This window comes from Dendrobates tinctorius, unplaced genomic scaffold (assembly GCF_039654945.1).
Source record: "Dendrobates tinctorius isolate UK_male_01 unplaced genomic scaffold, ASM3965494v1 ptg000116l, whole genome shotgun sequence".
NCBI classification, from domain to species: Eukaryota; Metazoa; Chordata; class Amphibia; order Anura; family Dendrobatidae; genus Dendrobates; species Dendrobates tinctorius.
This window is the reverse complement of record NW_027361784.1, coordinates 35,634,823-35,657,911: the sequence shown is the minus strand read 5'-3', so window position 1 is coordinate 35,657,911 and position 23,089 is coordinate 35,634,823. Positions and strand designations below refer to the sequence as shown.

The 23,089-nt window shown below is 43.0% G+C and overlaps 1 protein-coding gene across 3 annotated transcripts in view; it reads right to left on the bottom strand.

Annotated features, from left to right (window-relative positions):
- Positions 1-6,705: 6,705 nt before the first annotated feature.
- The window catches only part of PHF20L1 (PHD finger protein 20 like 1), a 103,055-nt gene continuing 86,671 nt past the window's right edge, over positions 6,706-23,089 (bottom strand). For all 3 annotated transcript variants that reach the window (XM_073590354.1, XM_073590356.1, XM_073590355.1), the window contains 3 exons: positions 8,461-8,752; positions 8,110-8,260; positions 6,706-6,967 (listed from right to left, as the gene is read on the bottom strand). In XM_073590354.1, the coding sequence (XP_073446455.1) occupies positions 6,825-6,967; positions 8,110-8,260; positions 8,461-8,752 (586 nt within the window). In that variant the 3' untranslated portion in view covers positions 6,706-6,824. The remainder of the gene's footprint in view (positions 6,968-8,109; positions 8,261-8,460; positions 8,753-23,089) is intronic.

Sequence of the window (23,089 nt, the reverse complement as noted above, 5' to 3'; positions counted from 1 at the left end):
AGGTTACACTACTCCCAAAACCATGGGTGCAGAGTAAAAAAAAAAAAAAAAAAGTGTTTTTTAGGCACAGTACTCCCACAGACACAGCTACAGAGTATACACTGAGAATTTTCAGTGCACTACTCACACAGAGGTATTTTGGCACAGTGCTCCCACAGCGGAGTACACACACAGAACCTAACCACTGTCCCTCACTCGAGTTGCGTCCGGTCCCTAAGCTAAATCAGAGCAGAATGGCAGTGACATCCGTGATCAGACATTTATACAGGCAGTCATGTGGTGCACAGGCAAATCACAGCTGCGCCAATACTTGGCAAGTGCCCACAGCCTAAAAGTTTGTTGACTGACTGCGTGAAGCCATTCAATAAACTTTATTCTTCACCAAGACCGAACAGAAAGTTGGATTTCCGGTAAAAAGTCTGTGTTCGGAACCGAACGCCGGGTGTCTAGTACGAACCTCGAACTTAACAGTTCTTGTTCGCTCCTCCCTAATCATGATCACTGTCTCTGTCCAATGCAGCCTTGTGCTTACTTACATCACACAGGACGGATCGGTCACTGCCCACCAAAAGGTCAGCAGACTCCTCTCCTGCTGCTGTAATCAGTCCCACTATATTGGCTCCAAAGTTCTAATTTAAGGCTTTCATTATTCTGCAGTGATTATTACCATTAGTTTATTGGATGAAATTTATTTTTAACACCTCATCTTAAGCTGCCGAGATCATCCGTGGATTAGAGATTTTCATAATTTATATTGAATGTTTTCTCGTAAACCCCATAATCTGTTATATTTTCATAATTTGTGCTGTGTACATAAGTATACATATACTTAGCTACGTGGTATATGGCAAAAGTATGTGCCCCCTCCAGATCCCATCTGCAGATTTTCTACATCCATAAATATGGAATCGGTCCCTCTCAGATACAGTTGTGCTCAAAAGTTTACATACAGAATTTTTGCTTTCTTGGCCTTTTTTCAGAGAATATGAATGATAACACCAAAACTTTTTCTCCACTCATGGTTAGTGGTTGGGTGAAGTAATTTATTGTCAAACTACTGTGTTTTCTCTTTTTTAATCATAAGGACAACCCAAAACATCCAAATGACCCTGATCAAAAGTTCACATACCCCATTTCTTAATACCGTGTATTGCCCCCTCTAACATCAATGACAGCTTGAAGTCTTTTGTGGTAGAGGTCCTTTATTTTCTCAGATGGTAAAGCTGCCCACTCTTCTTGGCAAAAAGCCTCCAGTTCCTGTAAATTCCTGGGTTGTCTAGCATTATCTGCAGGCTTGAGATCTCCCCAGAGTGGCTCAATGATATTGAGGTCAGGAGACTGAGATGGCCACTCCAGAACCTTCACTTTGTTCTGCTGTAGCCAATGACAGGTCGACTTGACCTTGTGTTTTGGATTGTTGTCATGTTGGAAGGTCCACTAGGTCCCATGCGCAGCTTCCGGGCTGCTGATTGCGAATTTGCCTCCAGTATTTGCTGATAACGTGCTGCATTCATCTTTGCTTCAACTTTGACCAAGTTTCCTGTGCCTTTGTAGCTCACACATCCCCAAAACATCAGCGATCCACCTCCGTGCTTTACAGTAGGAATGGGGTTCCTTTCATCATAGGCCTTGTTGAACTCTCTCCAAATGTAACGTTTATGGTTGTAGCCAAAAAGTTAAATTTTGGTCTCATCACGTTAAATTACCTTGTTCCAGAACTTTTGAGGCTTGTCTCTGTTCTGTTTTGCGCATTGTAGGCGAGATACTTTGTGGCATTTGTGCAGTAATGGCTTTCTTCTGGTGACTCGACCATGTTGCCCATTTTTCTTCAAGTGCTTCCTTATTGCGCATCTTGAAACAGCCACACCGCTAGTTTTCAGAGGATCCTGTATTTCAGCTCGTTATTTATGGGTTTTTCTTTGAATCCCGAACAATTTTCCTGAACAGTTGTGGATGACAACTTTGTTGGTCTACCTGACCGTGGTTTTGTTTTTACCGAGCCCCTGATTTTCCATTTATTAATCACAGTTTGAACACTGCAGACTGGCATTATCAATTCCTTGGACATCTTTTTGTATCCCTTTCCTGTTTTATACAGTTCAACTACCTTTTCCTGTAGATCCGTTGAGAATTCTTTTGCTTTCCCAATGACTCACAATCCAGAAACGTCAGTGGCTGGATGAAAGATGCAGGAGTCTGTCTGGATCCAAGAAACTCACTCAGTTTTTATGCACGCACACTGATTAGAAGCAAACAGGTCACAGGTGAGGATGTTACCTTTAGTAGCCATTCAAATTAATTTGTGTCAACTTCTGTGCATGTTATCAGGCCAAAATCACCAGGGTATGTAAACCTTTGATCAGGGTCATTTGGATGTTTTGGGTTGTCATTATGATTTAGTTTGACAATAAATGGCTTCACCCAACCACTAACCATGAGTGGAGAAAAAGTTTTGGTGTTATCATTCATATTCTCTGAAAAAAGGCCAAGAAAGCAAAAATTCTGCCGGAGAATGTAAACTTTTGAACACAACTATATAATGGCTTCCGCTATTCAGGGAAGGATTTCTAGACGTCTATGGGAATTTGGGCCCCTTCATCCAGAAGAGCATTTGTGAGGTCAGAACCTGGATAGTGGACATGGATTTTACGTCTGGGCTCTGTGCAGCCAGTCACGTTCTTCTACCAAACACCCCCCCTTCCCCTCAATCCCAATGTCTGTATGGACTTTGTGCACTGGGCACACAGTCATGGGGAACAGTAAAGGGTCTTCCCCAAACTGATCACACAGAGCCGGTAGCTGCAATTGTCCACAATCTCTTGTGCTGAAGTATTATGAATTCTCTGCATTCAAACGAAAGGGCCGATGCCACGCCCCGAGAAGCCCATAGCATTATCCACCATATATACAGGGGGCACAATGCAGTCAGGGGGTAACGTTCTCCTAGAGTCACCAAACCCAGACTCCTCCATCAGACGCAGATAGAGAAGTGTGACTGCACAGAACACTTTTCCTGCAGAGTCCAGTGGTGGCAGCTTTACACCACTCCATCCGACGCTTGGAAGTGTGCTTGGTGACGTAAGGCTGCGTGCAGCTGCACAGCCATGAAGCTCCCGGCGGGGACTCAGTGCTTATGTTGATGTTATACACTGGGGGATGATGGTCCAGATATTAAAGACAGGGAACAATGCAGGTAGAATGAGAAACCTGAATTCAATAATAAAGATGTGGGTAATGTATGTACACAGTGACTGCACCAGCAGAATAGTGAGTGCAGCTCTGGAGTATAATACAGGATGTAACTCAGGATCAGTAATGTAATGTACACAGTGACTGCACCAGCAGAATAGTGAGTGCAGCTCTGGGATATAATACAGGAGGTAACTCAGGATCAGTAATGTAATGTATGTACACAGTGACTGCACCAGCAGAATAGTGAGTGCAGCTCTGGGGTATAATACAGGAGGTAACTCAGGATCAGTAATGTAATGTATGTACACAGTGACTGCACCAGCAGAATAGTGAGTGCAGCTCTGGAGTATAATACAGGATGTATCTCAGGATCAGTACAGGATCAGTAATGTATATACACAGTGACTGCACCAGCAGAATAGTGAGTGCAGCTCTGGGGTATAATACAGGATGTTACTCAGGATCAGTACAGGATCAGTAATGCAATGTATGTACACAGTGACTGCACCAGCAGAATAGTGAGTGCAGCTCTGGAGTATAATAAAGGATGTAACTCGGGATCAGTAATGTAATGTATGTACACAGTGACTGCACCAGCAGAATAGTGAGTGCAGCTCTGGGGTATAATACAGGATGTAACTCAGGATCAGTAATGTAATGTTTGTACACAGTGACTGCACCAGCAGAATAGTGAGTGCAGCTCTGGGGTATAATACAGGATGTAACTCAGGATCAGTAATGTAATATATGTACACAGTGACTGCACCAGCAGAATAGTGAGTGCAGCTCTGGGGTATAATACAGGATGTTACTCAGGATTAGTACAGGATCAGTAATGTAAATCTGTAAATGTTATTCCAAGGTGAGTGCACCATTTTTACATGCACAAGTTCAAATAATTTCTGCCACGAGAGTAATACATATAAATAAACTTTAATAAAGACACAATTAAAAATATCAGTTCTATAATGCAGCTGATGGATTGTTCCTTTCATCATTGCTGAGTTTGTTTTTAATCTCGGGGCTTTAATTTCTTTAAAATATGTATAAAGAGCCGAGAATATTGTGAGACATTTTGCCCTCGGCATGTTAGTGGTTCTGCAATGACCAGCCTCTCACCTTCCGGTTGTGTCCTCATACCCGCTGAGGTCATTTATTATCATGTACATGTGAGGGGGAAAAAAAAAAAAATTACTACAATCTTGAATTACGCAGGGCAAAATAATATTTATGTTATATACATCTCTTATAAACATTGCAAATAAGAGTGAAATTGCAGATAAAATATCTTCAGTCAACCCAGATCTCTGGATGGAGGGTTTTCCAGTTGTGTGTAGTAGTCGCTTTGTTTTGGCACATTTATTCGGTACGATGTATGCTCTTGTCAAAATAATGGTTAAAGCAGTATTGCAGTAAAGAGAAAAACTGACCTAAAATAATAAGGGGTTGGGATTTCATCTATCTCAGTCCGGAAAAGTCTCTCTCTTAAAAAAAACATGAAATGAAATCTGGATGATCACTGCAGGGGTGGAGCATAACTGCAGGGGTGGGGCATAACTGCAGGGGTGGGTCATAACTGCAGGGGTGGGTCATAACTGCAGGGGTGGGGCATAACTGCAGGGGTGGGGCATAACTGCAGGGGTGGGGCATAACTGCAGGGGTGGGGCATAACTGCAGGGGTGGAGATTAGATGGTTTGCACTATATAGTAAGTCACAGCCATAGGCAAACTATCTATGCTCCGCTCAGGTACTCTCTAGCACTGGAAGGGTAAATTAAACTAAGAGTTTAGACTATTCCATATACGGTTGCTCAAGAGGGAAAAAAAGAGGATCATAAGTTAAAGGGATTGTCTAGGATTAAAAAAAAACGTTAGTCATGAAATGTGGTAAATACCTTGTGTCCTATAGTGGCAACTCACCAGCAATGGCTGACCACTGCAGCCAATCCCTAGTCTCAGGGGGGATGGGTGGTGATGCCACAAGGCCAGTAATTGGATGCAGAGGGCATAAATGGTCAACAGATCATCACGGCAGGACCAGTAAAAATAAAAGACCTTGGTAAGTATGACTTATTCTTTAATTTTACAACAAACCCTGGCTTTATTAATATTTTTTCTAATCTTGGACAACCCCTTTAAAGTTTTTCCAGGTTCTTTTAAGAGGTCACATCCCTTTAAGTTAATTCTAAATACATATATTAGACTTATCATGATAACCTGCAACAACCAACTGGGCTTCCACCATTTTCTGTCTTCGTCTACTATCATTGGAGCAATCACCATTTACCATGGGCGGATTGTGGAAACAGATAATGATGGGTTAACAGCGGCGATATTATACACCTACGAGTTATTAAAACCCTCGGTGCGGAAGTTACCTTTTATTATCATTCTGTCCTTGTAATACAAAGAGAGCTTATTTAACACTGACTTCCTGATGACTTTTATGCTTATATACAGTTGTTAATCGGAAGATGAGCTACAGTGTAAAGCATGGTGCAAGAAAAGAAACAAAAAAAAATAAAGTGTCAGTTTAAGCCTCAAAAACATGAATAAAACAAGAATAAAAAAAATTAACTTGGATTAGTAACTACAGAAGCATTGAAGCTAAGGAGAAAGAAATATAAACCTATCTACATATATAAAAAAAAAAAATTCTATTTTGTTAAAATTTATATATATATATATATATATATATATATATATATATATATATATATATATATATATATAGAGAGAGAGAGAGAGAGAGAGAGAGAGAGCGCGAGAGAGAGAGAGAGAGAGAGAGAAATAAATATATATTGTTTGTTTTCTTCACTTCAAAGCTTCTAAAGTTGCTAATCCAAGTCATTTTTTTTCTATTTAAAAAAAAATAAAATAAAAAAAAAATAATTATATATATGACTTGAATTAGTAACTTTAGAATATTTGAAGAAAAAAACAATATATATTTATTTCACTATATCTATATATCTATCTATATATATATATATATATATATATAGACAAAATAGACAAAAAAAACTTGGAAAAATTTTATATATATATATTAAAATACTCAGACTAAAAAAAAAAGAAAACGGCAAATAAAAGCAAATTTGCATATGTGTTTGCTCTTCTTAAATAAAATGTTCTTGGGCTTTACTATACACAAGGCAGGATTAGCTACTTTTTGAGTAAAAATGAAGCTCTATTTGCTCTTAATCTACACAGGAATACATGAAGAAATCACTTTCTGTATAAGAATATGAGAAGTGTTTGCAATACTGCTTTAAGCTGAGAGTAAAACAAATTAAGTATATAAAAAAAAAAAACGTTGTTGAGAAAATCCATTATATTGATGTAATACCACATCCCCTCCAGTAGAGGGCGACATCTTATTTCTTATTGTGTCCTTATCCCAGGAATCACAGGTCGCAGTATGACCATCTTTTTCACTTTGCTTATCTGTACAGCCTGGAAGCGTGGGCCGGCTCTGGATTATAATCCTTGTGAAGGATTAATACTAAATAATAATATAATATATACTTTTATTTATAATGTCAATAAAATCTGTACAAACTTTGTATCCTAAGTAAGAAAAATAGTTCAACCCCCGTGGCAGCGGCCAAATCCCTCGGTCTTCTCTTTCGTCATACGGAGCAGAGTGTGGCGATTTGCTGGATTTTGCCCATGTCTATTAAAAGCTGCTTGATGCGTCTCTTTAATTGCGGCAGCCTCGCCAGAGGGTCGGGGGGCTCCAGGTCTCCAGTGAAATCCAGCCAGCTCTCTAAGACTTGGAGGAAATGAGAAAAAGAGAGCGTCACACAGGAAATGGCTGTAAACATGTCAGAAGGTTACGGATGGATGGTGTCATGATTTATTTCTCCTGCGGGGGCGCTGCAGGGGAATTGGACAATTGCTGGAGATTCTCTCTTGTAGATAACCGGGTGATGGCTGCGCGTCTCAGCACCGAGGACACTGATCAGTTTGTTTTTGAGATTCCTTCTTCCAAGAGGAGATTTGTACATTATGTTGTATAGTAAAAAATTATATTTTAGTACCATGTCAGCCAGAAAAATGGCCAAAAATGACAAAAGCATTCTAGGAGCGATACCTTTATTGGCTAAGCAGAAACAATATATTTGCAATCTGAAAAATCTACTAAAAAAACTATCCCCCAATGTACAGAGCACTGATGAATCTGAAAAACGAAGAGCAGGCAAAGAGGCGAGCGAGCTGATGCGGGAGGGAGCCACCGGGCCGAGACGGGAGGGAGGGGGAGGGAGCCACCGGGCCGAGACGGAAAAGAGGGAGAGGGAGCCGGCGGGCCGAGACGGGAGGGAGGGGGAGGGAGCCGGCGGGCCGAGACAGGAGGGAGGGGGAGGGAGCCGGCGGGCCGAGACGGGAGGGAGGGGGAGGGAGCCGGCGGGCCGAGACGGGAGGGAGGGGGAGGGAGCCTCCGGGCCGAGACGGGAGGGAGCCACCGGGCCGAGACGGAAAAGAGGGAGAGGGAGCCGGCGGGCCGAGACGGGAGGGAGGGGGAGGGAGCCGGCGGGCCGAGACAGGAGGGAGGGGGAGGGAGCCGGCGGGCCGAGACGGGAGGGAGGGGGAGGGAGCCGGCGGGCCGAGACGGGAGGGAGGGGGAGGGAGCCACCGGGCCGAGACGGGAGGGAGGGGGATGGAGCCACCGGGCCGAGACGGGAGGGGAGCCGGCGGGCCAATGGATGGGCCCATGGGCGAGAGAGCCAGTGAGTAGGTCCAGAGACTAGAAAGAGAGGCTGATGCGAGCGAGGTGGCCGACGCGAGTGGGCATGAGCAAGAAACTAGGCTGATTCAAGAGGGCACGAATGAGACAACAGGATAACTTAAAGGGCATGGGAAAGAAAGGAATGAAAATAAAGTGGAGCGCCATGAAAAGAAAACACATGTCCGTACCATCTACTTCCTTCTCTATGAGGTCCATGCGGCTGGTGACTTCATTCTGGACGTTCTCGATGTGGGTGAGAAGGTTGAGCTGCCACTGGAGGTGCGAGTCCAGCTGCTCCTCCGCCGCCTTCCTGTCACTGCACATGTCGGCTGATACAGCCTGGAATAGAGTAGATGGATGAGGTTTCTCCACAGAAGGCGGTCAGCAGTTTCCCCCAGTATCCCCCACCCCACACATATCAGTCTATGAAGATGAGATATGAGGAGCTGTGTGCTGGCTCATTCACACTGTGCTCATTCACACTGTAGAGCAGCTATGGCCGTATGTGTCCCTGAGGACTTTTATGGTTCGTCTCTCACCTGCTCAGTCCGTCTCTCTGTATTTACATGATCTGAGAATCGTCTCTTCGCCTCAGCACGAGAGTTACTCTTGTGGCCGTCCACCAATACACTGTTGTTTTCCTCAAACTTTCCGGTTTCATTTGGCGTTTTGTTTTCTCCGCCGGAGTCCTGGGACTTCTGGTAGCTATGCTCGTTCGTTATATACGTCTCATCCATCTTGCCCAGCATGTTTGATGACCCTTTATAGTTCTGACCGCGTGTGCCCTTTCCTTGAATGGACCAGAGTCGAAGGTCAGGGTGGTCTTTGTTCCTGCAAAGTGGTCAACAATAGAAGGGTCAAAATTTATTTTTTAGCAACTAACAAACTGCAAAATAAATGAATAAAAGAGAAATCTAAAATCACATCACTATTTGGTGACAACACTTTGCCTTGATCAATTCTTCTCGATAACCTAACACACAGTCAGGGATTTTATGGGATAGTCAGGTGTATGGGAACCCAATTGTACCAAACAAGTAATAATGATCATTTTCAAATGGACGTTGGAACAGGATGAATGACTACAAGAAACAGCTGTGTGAGAGACTGAAAACTGGGCGAGGAACAGCCAAACTGCTACAAAGGTGAGGTTGCGGAAGATAGTTTTATGTCACAGGTCATACATCATTGCAAAAGTGAGTACAGCAACAGGACACAAGGTAGTTATACTGCATCAGCAAGGTGTCTCCCATGGAAAGAAGACTGGAGATTCCTGATGTGATGTACAAGTTCTTTTGAAGAAGCGCCTAGAAATAGGCAAAGGCAGAGCAACATAGATGCAATGGTCGGCCAAGGAAACCAAGTGCAGCAGATAAAAGACACATCATACCTCCCTTCTAATTTGGAAAATGTCCAGTAGTGCCATCAGCTCAGAACTGGCAGCCACCATTGTGACCCAGCTATACTCAACTACAGTTTGGGAAATACTGGTCAGAACAATACAGCACAGTACTCTATATACAGATAGATATACACAAAAAAAATTATATATATACATACACACATTATATATATATATATATATATATATATATACACACACACATACACAGTATATGTGTATGTATGTATATACATAGTGTGTGTATGTATATATCGTATTTTTCGCTTTATAAGATGCTCTGGATTATAAGACGCCCCACAAATTTTGAGGAGAAAAATAGGAAAAAACTTTATTTTTTAATAAAATGGTGGTGCCTCTTATAATCCAGGTGTCTTATTGCTTACCGGGGGTGGTGGCTGCGGTGAAGCGGGGTCCCAGGGTCGCTGCTGGAGGAGGCAGGAGTGGGGTGATACTGCAGGCCGCAGGAAGGGATGAGAGGGTGCTCAGATGTGCAGCGCGCTGCCAGTGGGGCTCGTGATGCTACCAGGGGGGGATCATGCTGCTATCAGGGGGGCTCGTGCTGCTGCCAGGGGGGCTCGTGCTGCTACCAGGGGGGCTCATGCTGCTACCAGGGGTCTGTGCTGCTATCAGGGGGGCTTGTCCTGCTGCCAGGGGTCTGTGCTATCAGGGGGGCTTGTGCTGCTGCCAGGGGGGTCTGTGCAGCAGCTCGGGGCTCTGTCGACACCGGGTGTAGGCCGCAGGGGTGTCCGGGCGTCTCCGGGTGTCCGTCGGCGCTGTGGGTGTCGCCGGGTGCCCAGCCGTGTCTCCACGTGCCCAGCGGTGTCTCCGGTTCCCATCCCGGGGCTCTGCCGACATTTTGCGACAGGCCAGAGCCCCGGGGCTCCCTCTCGTTTCCCTCTGTACTGGCTGGCTCCGGCAATATGGCGGCCGCCGCCGGGGACGGCGCATGCGCTGATGGTGATACTGGGACTGAGATCTCGAGGGATGAGATTTCAGCGCTGAAGTCTCATCCCTCGAGATCTCAGTCCCGAGATCACCATCAGCGCATGCGCCGTCCCCGGCGGCGGCCGCCATATTGCCGGAGCCAGTCAGTACAGAGGGAACCGAGAGGGAGCCCCGGGGCTCTGGCCTGTCGCAAAATGTCGGCAGAGCCCCGGGATGGGAACCGGAGACACCCACAGCGCCGACGGACACCCGGAGACGCCCGGACACCCCTGCGGCCTACACCCGATAAGGTACATCCTCTTTGTAAGACGCACCCCCATTTCCCCCCAAGTTTGGGGGAAAAAAAGTGCGTCTTACAAAGCGGAAAATACGGTATGTGTGTATGTATATACAGTGCATTGCGAAAGTATTCGGCCCCCCTGGAACTTTTCAACCTGTTCCCACATATCATGCTTCAAACTTAAAGATACCAAATGTAAATTTTTGGTGAAGAATCAACAAGTGGGACACAATTGTGAAGTTGAACAAAATGTGTTGTTTATTTTAAAATTTTTGTGGAAATTCAAAAACTGAAAAGTGGGGCGTGCAATGTTATTCGGCCCCTTTAACTTAATACTTTGCTGCGCCACCTTTTGCTGCGATTACAGCTGCAAGTCGCTTGGGGTATGTCTCTATCAGTTTTGTACATCGAGAGACTGAAATTCTTGCCCATTCTTCCTTGGCAAACAGCTCGAGCTCAGTGAGGTTGGATGGAGATCGTTTGTGAACAGCAGTTTTCAGCTCTTTCCATAGATTCTCGATTGGATTCAGGTCTGGACTGTGACTTGGCCATTCTAGCACCTGGATACGTTTATTTGTGAACCATTCCATTGTAGATTTTGCTTTATGTTTGGGATCATTGTCGTGTTGGAAGACAAATCACCATCCCAGTCTCAGGTCTTTTGCATACTCCAACACGTTTTCTTCAAGAACGGTCCTGTATTTGGCTCCATCCATCTTCCCATCAATTTTAACCATCTTCCCTGTCCCTGCTGAAGAAAAGCAGGCCCAAACCATGATGCTGCCACCACCATGTTTGACAGTGGGGATGGTGTGTTCAGGTTGGTGAGCTGTGTTGCCTTTACGCCATATTGTTTGGCATTGTTGCCAAAAAGTTCGATTTTGGTTTCATCTGACCAGAGCACCTTCTTCCACATGTTTGGTGTGTCTCCCAGGTGGCTTGTTGCAAACTTTAAGCAACACTTTTTATGGATATCTTTGAGAAATGGCTTTCTTCTTGCCACTCTTCCATAAAGGCCAGATTTGTGCAGTGTACGACTGATTGTTGTCCTGTGGACAGACTGTCCCACCTCAGCTGTAGATCTCTGCAGTTCATCCAGAGTGATCATGGGCCTCTTTGCTGCATCTCTAATCAGTCTTCTTGTTTGAGATGAAAGTTTAGAGCAGGGATGCCAAAACTCCAGTCCTCAAGGCCCACCAACAGGTCATGTTTTCAGGATTTCCTTAGTATTGCCCAGGTGATAATTGCATCACCTGTACAATGCAAGGGAAATCCTGAAAACATGACCTGTTGGTGGTCCTTGAGGACTGGAGTTGGGGGACCCTGGTTTAGAGGGACGGCCGGGTCTTGGTAGATTTGCAGTGGTGTGATACTCCTTCCATTTCAATATGATCGCTTGCACAGTGCTGCTTGGGATGTTTAAAGTTTTGGAAATCATTTTGTATCCAAATCCGGCTTTGACCGTCTCCACAACAGTATCACGGACCTGCCTGTTGTGTTCCTTGGTCTTCATGATGCTCTCTGTGCTTCGAACAGAATCCTGAGACTATCACAGAGCATGTGCATTTATACGGCGACTTGATTACACACAAGTGGATTATATTTATCATCATTAGTCATTTAGGGAAACATTGGATCATTCAGGCTAGTTTCACACTAGCGTTTATTTCCTGCAGCGCACGGCGCCGCTAAGCCCCGCCCCCTGCCGGCTCCCTGCCCGCCCCATCCGGTCATCGCCGCCTACTAGCGCACATGGGCGCTTGCGATCTGCGCACCCTATCTTTAGCATAGGGTGCGCAGATCGTGCGCTGGCAGGATTTTGCCGTGCGCTGCGCACTTTTGAAGGTGCGCCCGTGTGCGCCGAACGCAGCATGAAACTAGCCTCAGAGATCACAATGAACTTCTGGAGTGAGTTTGCTGCACTAAACGTAAAGTGGCAGAATAATATTGCACGCCCCACTTTTCAGTTTTTGAATTTCCACAAAAATTTAAAATAACCAATACATTTCGCTCAACTTCACAATTGTGTCCCACTTGTTGTTGATTCTTCACCAAAAATTTACATTTGGTATCTTTATGTTTGAATCCTGATCTGTGGATAAAGGTTGAAAAGTCTGTGTGGACAGGAGTCTTTTATAAAGGTGACTATGTGAGACAGCTGTCTTTAATGCAAGTAATGAGTTGATTAGGAGTTTGTAACTGGTCTGTAGGAGCCAGAACTTGTAATGGTTGGTAGGGGATCAAATACTTATTTCTCACTGTAAAATGCAAATAAATGTATTTGATTTATTCAATGTGCTTTTCTGCATTTTATTTTTTGATATTCTATCTCTCAATGTTAAAATTAACCAACCCTTAAAATTATAGACTGTACATGTCAGTCAGTGGGCAAACTTACAAAATCAGCAGGGGATAAAATACTTATTTACCTCACTGTACACATACACACATATATTATAAAAGTGTTTAAAACAATAATTCCACAAGTAGTCTAAGGTCGATTAGAACACGTCTACATAGAAAAAAGGTTACCATGATACAAAATATCTCATTACTTCAATAAGAACAGCGGAATGGCCGAATCGAATTATCACGTCCTATTATGTTAATTTCATGCTATCCTCATGTGTTCTTTCTTTAGTAGCTTGTAGGGTGTCCTTTGGCATCAATAACAGCTTTGTATCTCCTTTGCATTCATTCAACAAGACTTCTCAGGTTCTCTGTGGTTAAAACTTGGTACCAGGAACTGATAACAGCTGCAATCAATGCTTGTTTGTTGCTCGGTCGCTTAGTAGAAACCAATCGCTTTAATCTTGACCACAAATTTTCGATAGGGTTCATATCAGGATTGTTTCCTGGCCAATAAAGCACAGAAATTTGTTTGATTTCAAAACATTTTAGACTTTGCCTTGCAGTGTGACATGGTGCTCCATCCTGTTGAAAAACAATTTCGGTCTGTTCCTTGCCAAGGTCACGAATTGATGGGATGAGCTTGGGTTCAAGGACATCATGAATATATTTCGAAGCATTTACAGGACCAGCATTCTCCAAATTCCTTGCCAGAACATACAGCCCCATAAGATAACACTCTCGGGATGTTTCATTGCAGCTGTCATACACTCTGGAAGACAGTCGTCCTTTTGCATTCTCCGAACATAGCGCACTCCGTCACTACCAAAAACTGATATTCTCGTTTCATTACTCCAGATTACTTTCTTCCAATCTTCAGTAGTCCATCTAAGATGTTCGTTGGCCCAGGAAATTCTCTTACTTCTCCATTTAAGTTTTAGGAATGGCTTTTTCCTTGGTGTTCATGCTTTCAGACCGGCAACAAGTAATCGGAGACATACTGTTCTATCAGACACCGAAACTCCTCCATCATGCAAGAACTGGTTAAGTTCCTTGGCTGACGGTCTTCTGTTTTGCAAGCCAAACCTAAAAATTCTTCTGTCTGTTGTTGGAGTTGTTGCCTTTTTCCTTCCTCTTCCCACTCTTCGTTTTGATGCTGCAACTATCAGCAAAACGTGAACACAGCTTTTGCACTCCAGAAGCAGTGACTCCACCACCCATCTTCCTAGCAATTTCCCTGAAACTATATCCCTCCTTCCTCAAAACAATAGCCGTAGCTCTATTGTGGCTGGCATGATTAAAGTCTAAAAAAAAAAAAACAATCATTCAGGAGTTTGTGAGCTCAAAATAGACATTTATAACTATTCAGTTAAAAAATGTAATTAAATAATACAAGAAATAAAAATTCTCAATAGTTTGTAAAGAAGCTAAAGCCTGCAGAACCTATACTGGAAGGATCACGTGACGACTGTAGCTTTAAAACACTATTTTTAATTTAATGTGGAAATAAAGTTACCTTAACTAAAAATGTATAAATTTTACTCACAGAGAATGAAGGCCAGTATTTCTTGTCAAAATTATAAAAAAAAACTCCTGACAAAATATTCAAAAACAAGTCTCTCGATATCTTTAGTAACAGTCTCGGTATCTAATTCAGCCTGAGCTCCAGTGGCCTCCAGCACCAAACAGAAGTATTCAACTCTAGGGACAGTTCACACTGAACAGGCTGCACCTTCCATACGTTGGTCGCAGCTCCTACACACACAGATAACTCAGGTTTTCTCAGCTTACCCGTGCAGTCTCAAAGAGAGACTCTGGCATGTCTCTCTCCCAGCTCCAGCTTACATTTTGGCTGATCACTCACCAGCAATACACTCGACTCTGCTTCAATCAGTAGACGGACACTCCCTCAGGAGACTGCTACGTTTTGATGGTGCTTAGCGAAACCCTGCTGGTGAATCTAATCAAGACATCGCAGAATTGGTATTTAACTCTGTATGAACCAGTCTGCGCGTGTCAGGAATTTTCTTCACTACTGTTGCTTGCCCACTAATTTGTCAGGGTTATGACCCACAACTTTTGGTCTCACATTCAGTTATGGTTAGGAACTTGCAGCTCTCTGGCGCCCCCCTCACCCTCAGGGTCAGTCAGGGAACTACACCTAGGTTAACTAGTGGCCGGAAAGGCTGCCTTGTCGCATCCTGTGGATAGCTAGAAAAATCCCAGTATAGCAGGCGCTCCTGTATAGAGATTCTCATAGATGTTATATATAAATATCTGCTTTATTGAGCTAATAAAAAATTACAGGACAAGGTGTTTCGACTCCTACACCCTGGAGTCTTCTTCAGGTCATTAAAAAATAAATAATATGAAAAGATCAGCCACACTCTCTTTGTACATGCAACTTCCAAAGGATCATATGGGGCGGAGTACTGGAGGAGCTGTAAATCCCCACCTAGATAAAGAAGAAAAAAAAAAAAAAACACCCTATACCAAAGGGACAAATCCTCCCAGGACAAGTTCTCATTAGTGAACTAATTTGCTTGTGTCTGTATATACACTGTGTATAAGGAACTACCAAATAGAATACCATAAAAATAAAAAGCCAAAAAATGTTCTCTACCACATCATTCAAACCATTGGGAAAGAAAGTTTGGAGCTGATAAATCCAGAAAGATTCTTTCCTGTTTAGCACTTGGTTCCGATTTGGTATATTTTCAGGAACATGTTCTACAGGAATCATATTGGTAGAATATTTTTTTTTAAAAAGAATCCTTTAATAGCAAATGCCAGTGTTTATTTAAAATGCTCCTTTGCGAGCTTATTTCCTTTATTAAAACCTGTGATGAAGTTAAACTTAAAACGACACTGATTTTTCTTCAGGTTTTTTTTTTAGAATTTTTTTCTCTACAATTTCACCGCCCTCTTTGGGTTCCTGTTCATTATTCACCAAATATTCCCATTGTGTTTTACTCAGATTTTTTTCAAAAGCAAAGTTTATTAGTTACTGTGGATACTTTTTATCCAAAAATCTCTTTTTAAGGATTTCAGACTGTGCAGTATAATCCGAAGCTTTACTGCTGTTTTTTCGTATCCGTCGAAATTGGCTGTGTGGAATATTTCTTTTCCATTTGGTATAATGTGCACTTCAGAAATCTAAGTAACTGTTGCTATCCACTTTTTAAAAAAAATGTTTTTGTAACAACCTTTTTGTCTTCATGAGAGATATCTAAATCTAAATACCGTATATACTTGCGTATAAGCCGAACGCCCTAATTTTGCCACAAAAAAATGGAAAAACTTATTCACTCACTTATAAGCCTAGGGTGGAAAATGCAGCAGCTACTGATAAATTTAAAAAATAAAAATAGATACTAATAAAAGTAAAATTAATTGAGACATCAGTAGGTTAAATGTTTTTAAATATCCATATTGAATCAGGAGCCCCATATAATGCTCCATACAGTTCATGATGGCCCCATAAGATGCTCCATACAAAATATGCCCCATATAAAGCTCTATAAAGGTTAATAATGGCCCCATAAGATGCTCCATAGAATAATATGCCCCATATGCTGCTCCATAAAGGTTATGCCCCCATAAAATGCTCCATAGATTATGCCTCATATGCTGCCCCATAAGATACTCCATAGATTATTCCCCCATATGCTGCCCCATAAGATGCTCCATAGATTATGCCCCACATGCTGCTCCATAAAGGTTATGGCCCCATATGCTGCTGCGAATAAAAAAAAATGACATACTCCCCTCTTGTCGCTGGGGGCCATTGTCCTGAGCAGGCGGGGACACCGGCGCGCTATGGGGGACAGGTGCTGGTGTCACCACTGGCTCAGGCTGAGATATTCACCTGCCCCGTTCCACCGCCGCTCTGTCTTCCGGGTCCCTCTGTCAGTGACTGTTCAGGCAGAAGGTGCGCACTAACCACATCATCAAGCCCTCTGACCTGAATGTCATAGCCAGAGGACGTGGAGGACAGAGCGGCAAGCGGTGGTGGAACGGGGCAAGGTGAATATCGCATATACTTACCCCCTCCTGGCATGTCTCTTCAGCCCCTGCTTCTCCCACGGTCTCTGGCGCCGCAGCTCTTCCTTCCTTCAGAGGTCACGAGGTACCGCTCATTAAAGTCATGAATATGCGCATATTCATGACTTTAATGAGCTGTACCATGTGATCACTGTACAAAGGTGCTGGACACCATTGGAGAAGCAGGGCTGCAGAGACCGCGCCAGGAGGGGGTAAGTATGATCTGACCCCTGCACTCCCCCTCCTCTGCCAACTCCCTGGCGTATATGACTTGAGTATAAGCCGAGAGGGGGGCTTTCAGCCTTAAAAAAAAGGGTGAAAATCTCGGCTTATACTCGAGTATATACGGTATGTAATTTTATCGCTATTGACAGTTGCTACCAAAGAAATCCCCCAATCGTTAAGGTTAAGATGGTCGATTAATTCCCTTGGTTTTTCTGAAGTGCCACGCCAGAATATAACTAGGTCATCTATGTACCTTTTACATAGCAAAATATTTTCTTTAAAAGCGAGATCTGATAAAACCGATAAAGACTCAATTCGCCCCATAAAAAAGATTACTAAACTTGGCGCGACCCAAGTCCCCATTGCGGTAACTGAGCTTCTGAAGGAAGAATGAATCCTGAAATGAAAAAACTTTAAGTATAAAATCAAGTCCTTTTAAAAAGGAATTCTTTTTGTGCTGCAGGAAGATTTCCCTTCACCCTCAAATAATATTCAACAAATGTTAAACCTCAGGTGTGGTCGATGTTCGAGTAGAGCCCCACTACAAGAGTAATAAAGAGATCTCCTTCCTGCCAAATGATATCGTTACACAGTTGGGTAAGATGGCCAGAATCCTGTAGATCTGACGGTAAAGCAATTACTAGATCTTGTAAAAACAGATCTATATAATGCGACAGGTTGGCAGTAAGCGACCCAATCCCAGATATGATGGGTCGACCTGGTGGTCGGTCTTGATCTTTATGGACTTTTGAAAGAGGATAATAAAAAGCCCTGTTTGGATTTTTATTCGTTAGAAAATGTTTTTTCCTTTTTATTCAATATCCCCTTCGCAGAGGCTTCATTAATCAAACAATGACAATCAGTTGTAAATTGTACTGAAGAGTCAGATGTTAATTTCTCATAATATTTATTATCAGAAAGAATTCTGTCCGCCTCTTTTAAATAATCCTCCAAATCTTGTATAACCACCACCCTCATCAGCCTCTCTAATAATTATGTTTTGGTTCTTTTTTTGAGAGCCTCTAGAGCTTTTCTTTCTGTGGGGTCAATATTCTCATATAATCTGTCTTTTTTCTTTTCTTTTATTCTCATTATTGATCTCTCTAAAATCTGCAGCTACCAGGGCAAAAAAGGATTCAATATAATTGCCTCTGTGATGCACTGGGTTAAAGGAGGATTTAGGAATCACCTCCTGATGTACAAACGCCTCCTGGCTTTCTAACACTGGGGTGTCAGAGCTTTTATTTAACCCTGCTGTTCGGTTCTGCAGTGCAATTTAGATGCTGGAATATTATCTTTGAAAACCACATTATTTTCCACTAGGGTCTTTTTCCCCTTCGTTCTTCTATCATTTGTTTGTGTCGATATTAAAGAAGGAAACGCCAAATCAGAAGTATAGGGGGCGTGAAGAACTTTTTACAGATGTCAGCTGTTTTTCTGACCTTACTGTTTGGACCCTTTCAGAAGAAGATGATCCAATAAAATCCATATTCAAATTAATTAAATCGTCCAAATGTGTAGTATGGGTGCCTTTATTGGGGGATTTCTGGAGTAGAAGTCTCAAAGAATATATGTTTTTTAATTTTTTTTTTCGGTCTAGCGCCCTGTTTTTTCATAATCCTCCTGTTTAGCTGTTTTATTTTGCTTTGTGCTTAGCGGTACTGATAAATTAATAACTTTTTTTTTGTTTTAGTGCTTTGGACTTTTTATCCATTAGAAGTCTTTGAAGCTTGTTGTAATCTCTTAGGAGACCCCCCATATGTTTCTCAATAGATCTCTCTTTTTATTTTTTTTATTAACTTTCCCTTTTTCATTGAAGACAGGGTTATTTGTAGATATTTTAGGTATTATTTGCTTTGGTTTCAAATCAAATGCATCCCTTCTAAATTTTTTTTTAGTTTTTATATCTATTAAATCATTTTCATACGATTTGAGCTTCCTAGTAGAGTCTCTATTCATGGCGTGATATAGGGAAGTTATTTTAAATTCCTCTAAATCTCGTAAATTGATTTCACATAAAACAGCCGATTTCTTTGCTAGTGTAGTGCGTTTTTTAACCCATAGGTGCATTAAACGCAACGAGCAATCATTTAAAATCTTTTTCCACTCCATAGGAAAGTCAATATCATCTGGGAAATGTCAGAACAGAGAGAAATGGATGGCACTCACCGGTGAAAAAAAAACTTCTTTATTCCAACACTTTAAAACATCAGTGTCATGATCCAGGTTGGATTATGACAAATAAATGCACTAGTAACCTTTTTTTTTTTTCCTTAAGCTGTGTGCTTTAAGATAGCTTTGCCCCCGGTGGCCATTAGGGTCATTGCACTGTGATGGTTTCAGTTCTAGTTTTGCCCCCGGTGGCCGTTAGGGTCATTTCACACTGGTTACTTTAGTTTAGTGCACATGATTATATAGCAGGTGTGATTGCTCTGGCTCTGCTATAAAAGAGTGTCAGGTGTTGCAATCACGGTTGGTGATAGTGGTCATTTCCAACCATCCTTGGTGGAGGAAGGAGCTAGAGAGAGTTCCTGGTAGCTCAGTCAGAGTCCTGGTGTGGAAGGAGTCACAGAGGGGATTTCCTTGCAGATCTGACAGAGCTTGGTGGCAGCTATTCAGGAGGAAAGCTGCATTCTGGTGGTGGACTCTTGCTGGGAGCAAGAGCAACAGAGCAAAGCTAAGTGGTGTTTTCCTGTTTTTCACTTTCCTCAATGTGTGTGCAGTGGTGGGATTAGTTTCTGCACCGTCCGTTTCATTAGAAAGGGCTAGGTGCAGGGTGAGCTAGGGTTCTTAGGTTCCAGCTCGGCGACAGGTGCGGAGCCTGTATAGGGACTGTTAGGAGTGTAGAGACAGGCTCAGGGGAGTGCAGGAGGTCTCCACGTCCCCATGGCTTTTGCAGGGCCCTCCATTGTATCGGTTTCCCTGGTGTTTCCCCTTATTATTTAAATTCGCCTTACTGGAGGCGGTGTATCCAGGGTCATGTGTGTGATAGAAATCCGCCCTGCTGGAGGAGGTGTGTCCAGTCACACATTGACCATCACAATCAGTTTCTCTCACCTGTTGACCTGTAGAAGCGCTACTGCAGCGCGAAACGGCTGTCGTCTCCTTCACTCCTGCTCCCATCCTCCCAACGCCGATATTTTAAAGTGTTGGCATAAAGAAGTTTTTTCACTGGTGAGTGCCATCCGTTTCTCTCTGTTCTGATATTCATTGTGGCTGACTGCTTTGGAGAGGCACCCCGGGTTACGGAGCATTCATTCCTGCATGCTTGCAGCTTTGCCTACGCTACACCTGTGCATTGAGTGGGTCCCCCTGCTGTGCGGATTTATCTGCGTTTGGAGCATCATCTGGGAATGTGCTCTCAAAATGAATCAGGAGACCTTTACGGATTATTTCTTCCTGTATACATAGTGCCAAAAAATCAGTGTCTAGTTGATGGCACATCTCTACTTTCACATTTCTTTCAAAGCTATTAAACAGTCTTACAATTTGTTTCTTTGTATAGCCATCAATTTCGGGTTGTACAGTCTCACCCGATCCCTTAGTCTTAGCGGTGATATTGTAGATAATATTTCTCACCTTCTGATCGTCCGGTTGTTAAAAGATTCCATATCTGGTGTGTTGTGGGCTTTTCTCTCTGAGTAGGGCTTTACAGCTCCTCCAGTACTCCGCCCTGTTTGATCCTTTGGAAGTTGAATGTATAAAAAGAGAGTGTGGCTGATCTTTTCATATTATTTATTTTTTTAATGACCTGAAGAAGACTCCAGGGTGTAGGAGTCGAAACGCGTTGTCCTGTAATTTATTACCTCAATAAAGCAGATATTTATGTATAACATCTATGAGAATCTCTATACAGGAGCGCCGGCTACATACTGGGATTTTCCTAGCTATGTATTGCTTTACCACGGATGTCTGAGGGTCTTTTCCTTGTGCCCAGTCAGCCGAGCTCCTTAATTTTCGCCTTTGACTAGGTGAGTGCAATTATATAAGCGTGCAATTTACACCTAGTTTCTACTGCACTTAGATCATGCGTGGCGTTGTTCCCTTTTTTTTCCCCTATCCTCAGGGATGTTTGGATTCATACCTTGTCGCATCCTGGTTATTGGGCACTCTGCAGTGAGGGCGGTGTGTATATGACCAGTCCCAGGCTGAGAATACACACATAAACATCCGATCCATCACTACCAGGGTTTCCCAATACCACACCAGGGGAGCTATACTGCCGCCAGTTCCTGTTGGATACTGAATCTTATATCGGGTCAGTAATCGACCCAAACGGTAGCGTATTTTGGCACCGAGTACGTGTCGGTTCAATCATAGAGCAAAAAGAACGACGCTAGTAAATTTATAAGTTTACTCCAAAATTATAGGCAGTGTTTACAACATTAGAAAAGATATTACAAAGGGAGGCAAAAATACAGTATGTAACAACAGTTACAAATAAAAAGGGATTAAAATAAGAGACTTACTCCATCTCAGTCACAGATATGACATGTTGATAAAGGGGAGGAGCTCCTTCCCAATGGAGAATGGTCTTTCAGCACATTAAATAGCTGGCACTCCTGGCGTCTGACAACCCCCCCAAATGAGCGTCTCAGCTTTATGCTTTATTCTTGCTGAGCTAGTGGATGCACGCCCCTTATTTCTGGCCGAGGAGCTCACAGAGAGACGCCGGGGGCATCATATTTTCTGTTACAAAATTATCTTTCATTTGAGAACAAACATGACCCGTCTGCATGTCACAGGGGGGCACAAACCGTTTTTCTGGTTTCTGAAGACCCTAGAAGTCACAAAATGTTGCGATGTGTAGCTGAAATTATACTGGTTCTGAAAATATATGTTTCCTGGCCCGAGGATTATTTTGTGTTATTAAATTTGAGTTTGAACTGACAAAGGACCATGTGGCTGGAAACAAACCACATTTATCTGGTCGGGAACAATAAAAGGAGACCAACAACTGAAGGGAGGGGGAGAGAGGGAGAAGGTGGATAGTAATTCACACAGGCAGAGAGAGAGAGAAGTCTTGCAGCTGAGGGGGAGGCATTGTGGAGCTCAGTGTTACAGGGCACAAACAAAATGGGGGTGGGGCAGCTGGAGCACTGTATGATATCAAGGACTTCAGAAATTATCTCAATTTCTTGACAGTGCGTATGATCACCTGAGCCATGGGATAGTTCTTGGCATTGACATCGATACCCCATACCCCCACCCAAGGGACCAGCACATGCGGAAGTGTGGCCCCTTCCAGGGACAACAAACTCCATAACTCCCCCGTAATCCCCCGTAATCCGAACCTCGCACCTCCGTCTCCAAGACTTCTCTCGTGCTGCTCCAGCTCTCTGGAATGCACTTCCCCAGATGATCAGACTGATACCTAGCCCTGACCTATTCAAGCGCGCTTTGAAAACCCATCTCTTCAAACAAGCCTACCACATCAACTACTCAGCAAGCTAACTTTGCCCTGTTCCCTCCTTCCAAATATTATTCTGAATCTGCACCCTACTATTCATCTGTCTCCACACCCTTCATGCACATGATAACTGCACTTGATACTTGTCTATTGCACTTAAACACACGGGCTGATGACCGGATCATGCAGCTTTATATGAAAATCCCTATTATAATTGCCAGACCTGAATTAACAAGCACTTCTCACCTACTGTGTCCCCCCATTTCCTTGTAGATTGTAAGCTTGCGAGCAGGGACCTCACTCCTAATGTCACTGTTTGAATTGTCTTAACTTGTATTGAATTTATTGTCTGTACATGTCCCCGCTTAATTGTAAAGTGCTGCGGAATATGTTGGCGCTATATAAATAAAAATTATTATTATTATTATTATTATTATTAACTCCCATCACTTGGCCAACCTTTCACAGTCACCTGGAACTCCTGAGTCCCTACACCAGGAAGAGGAACAG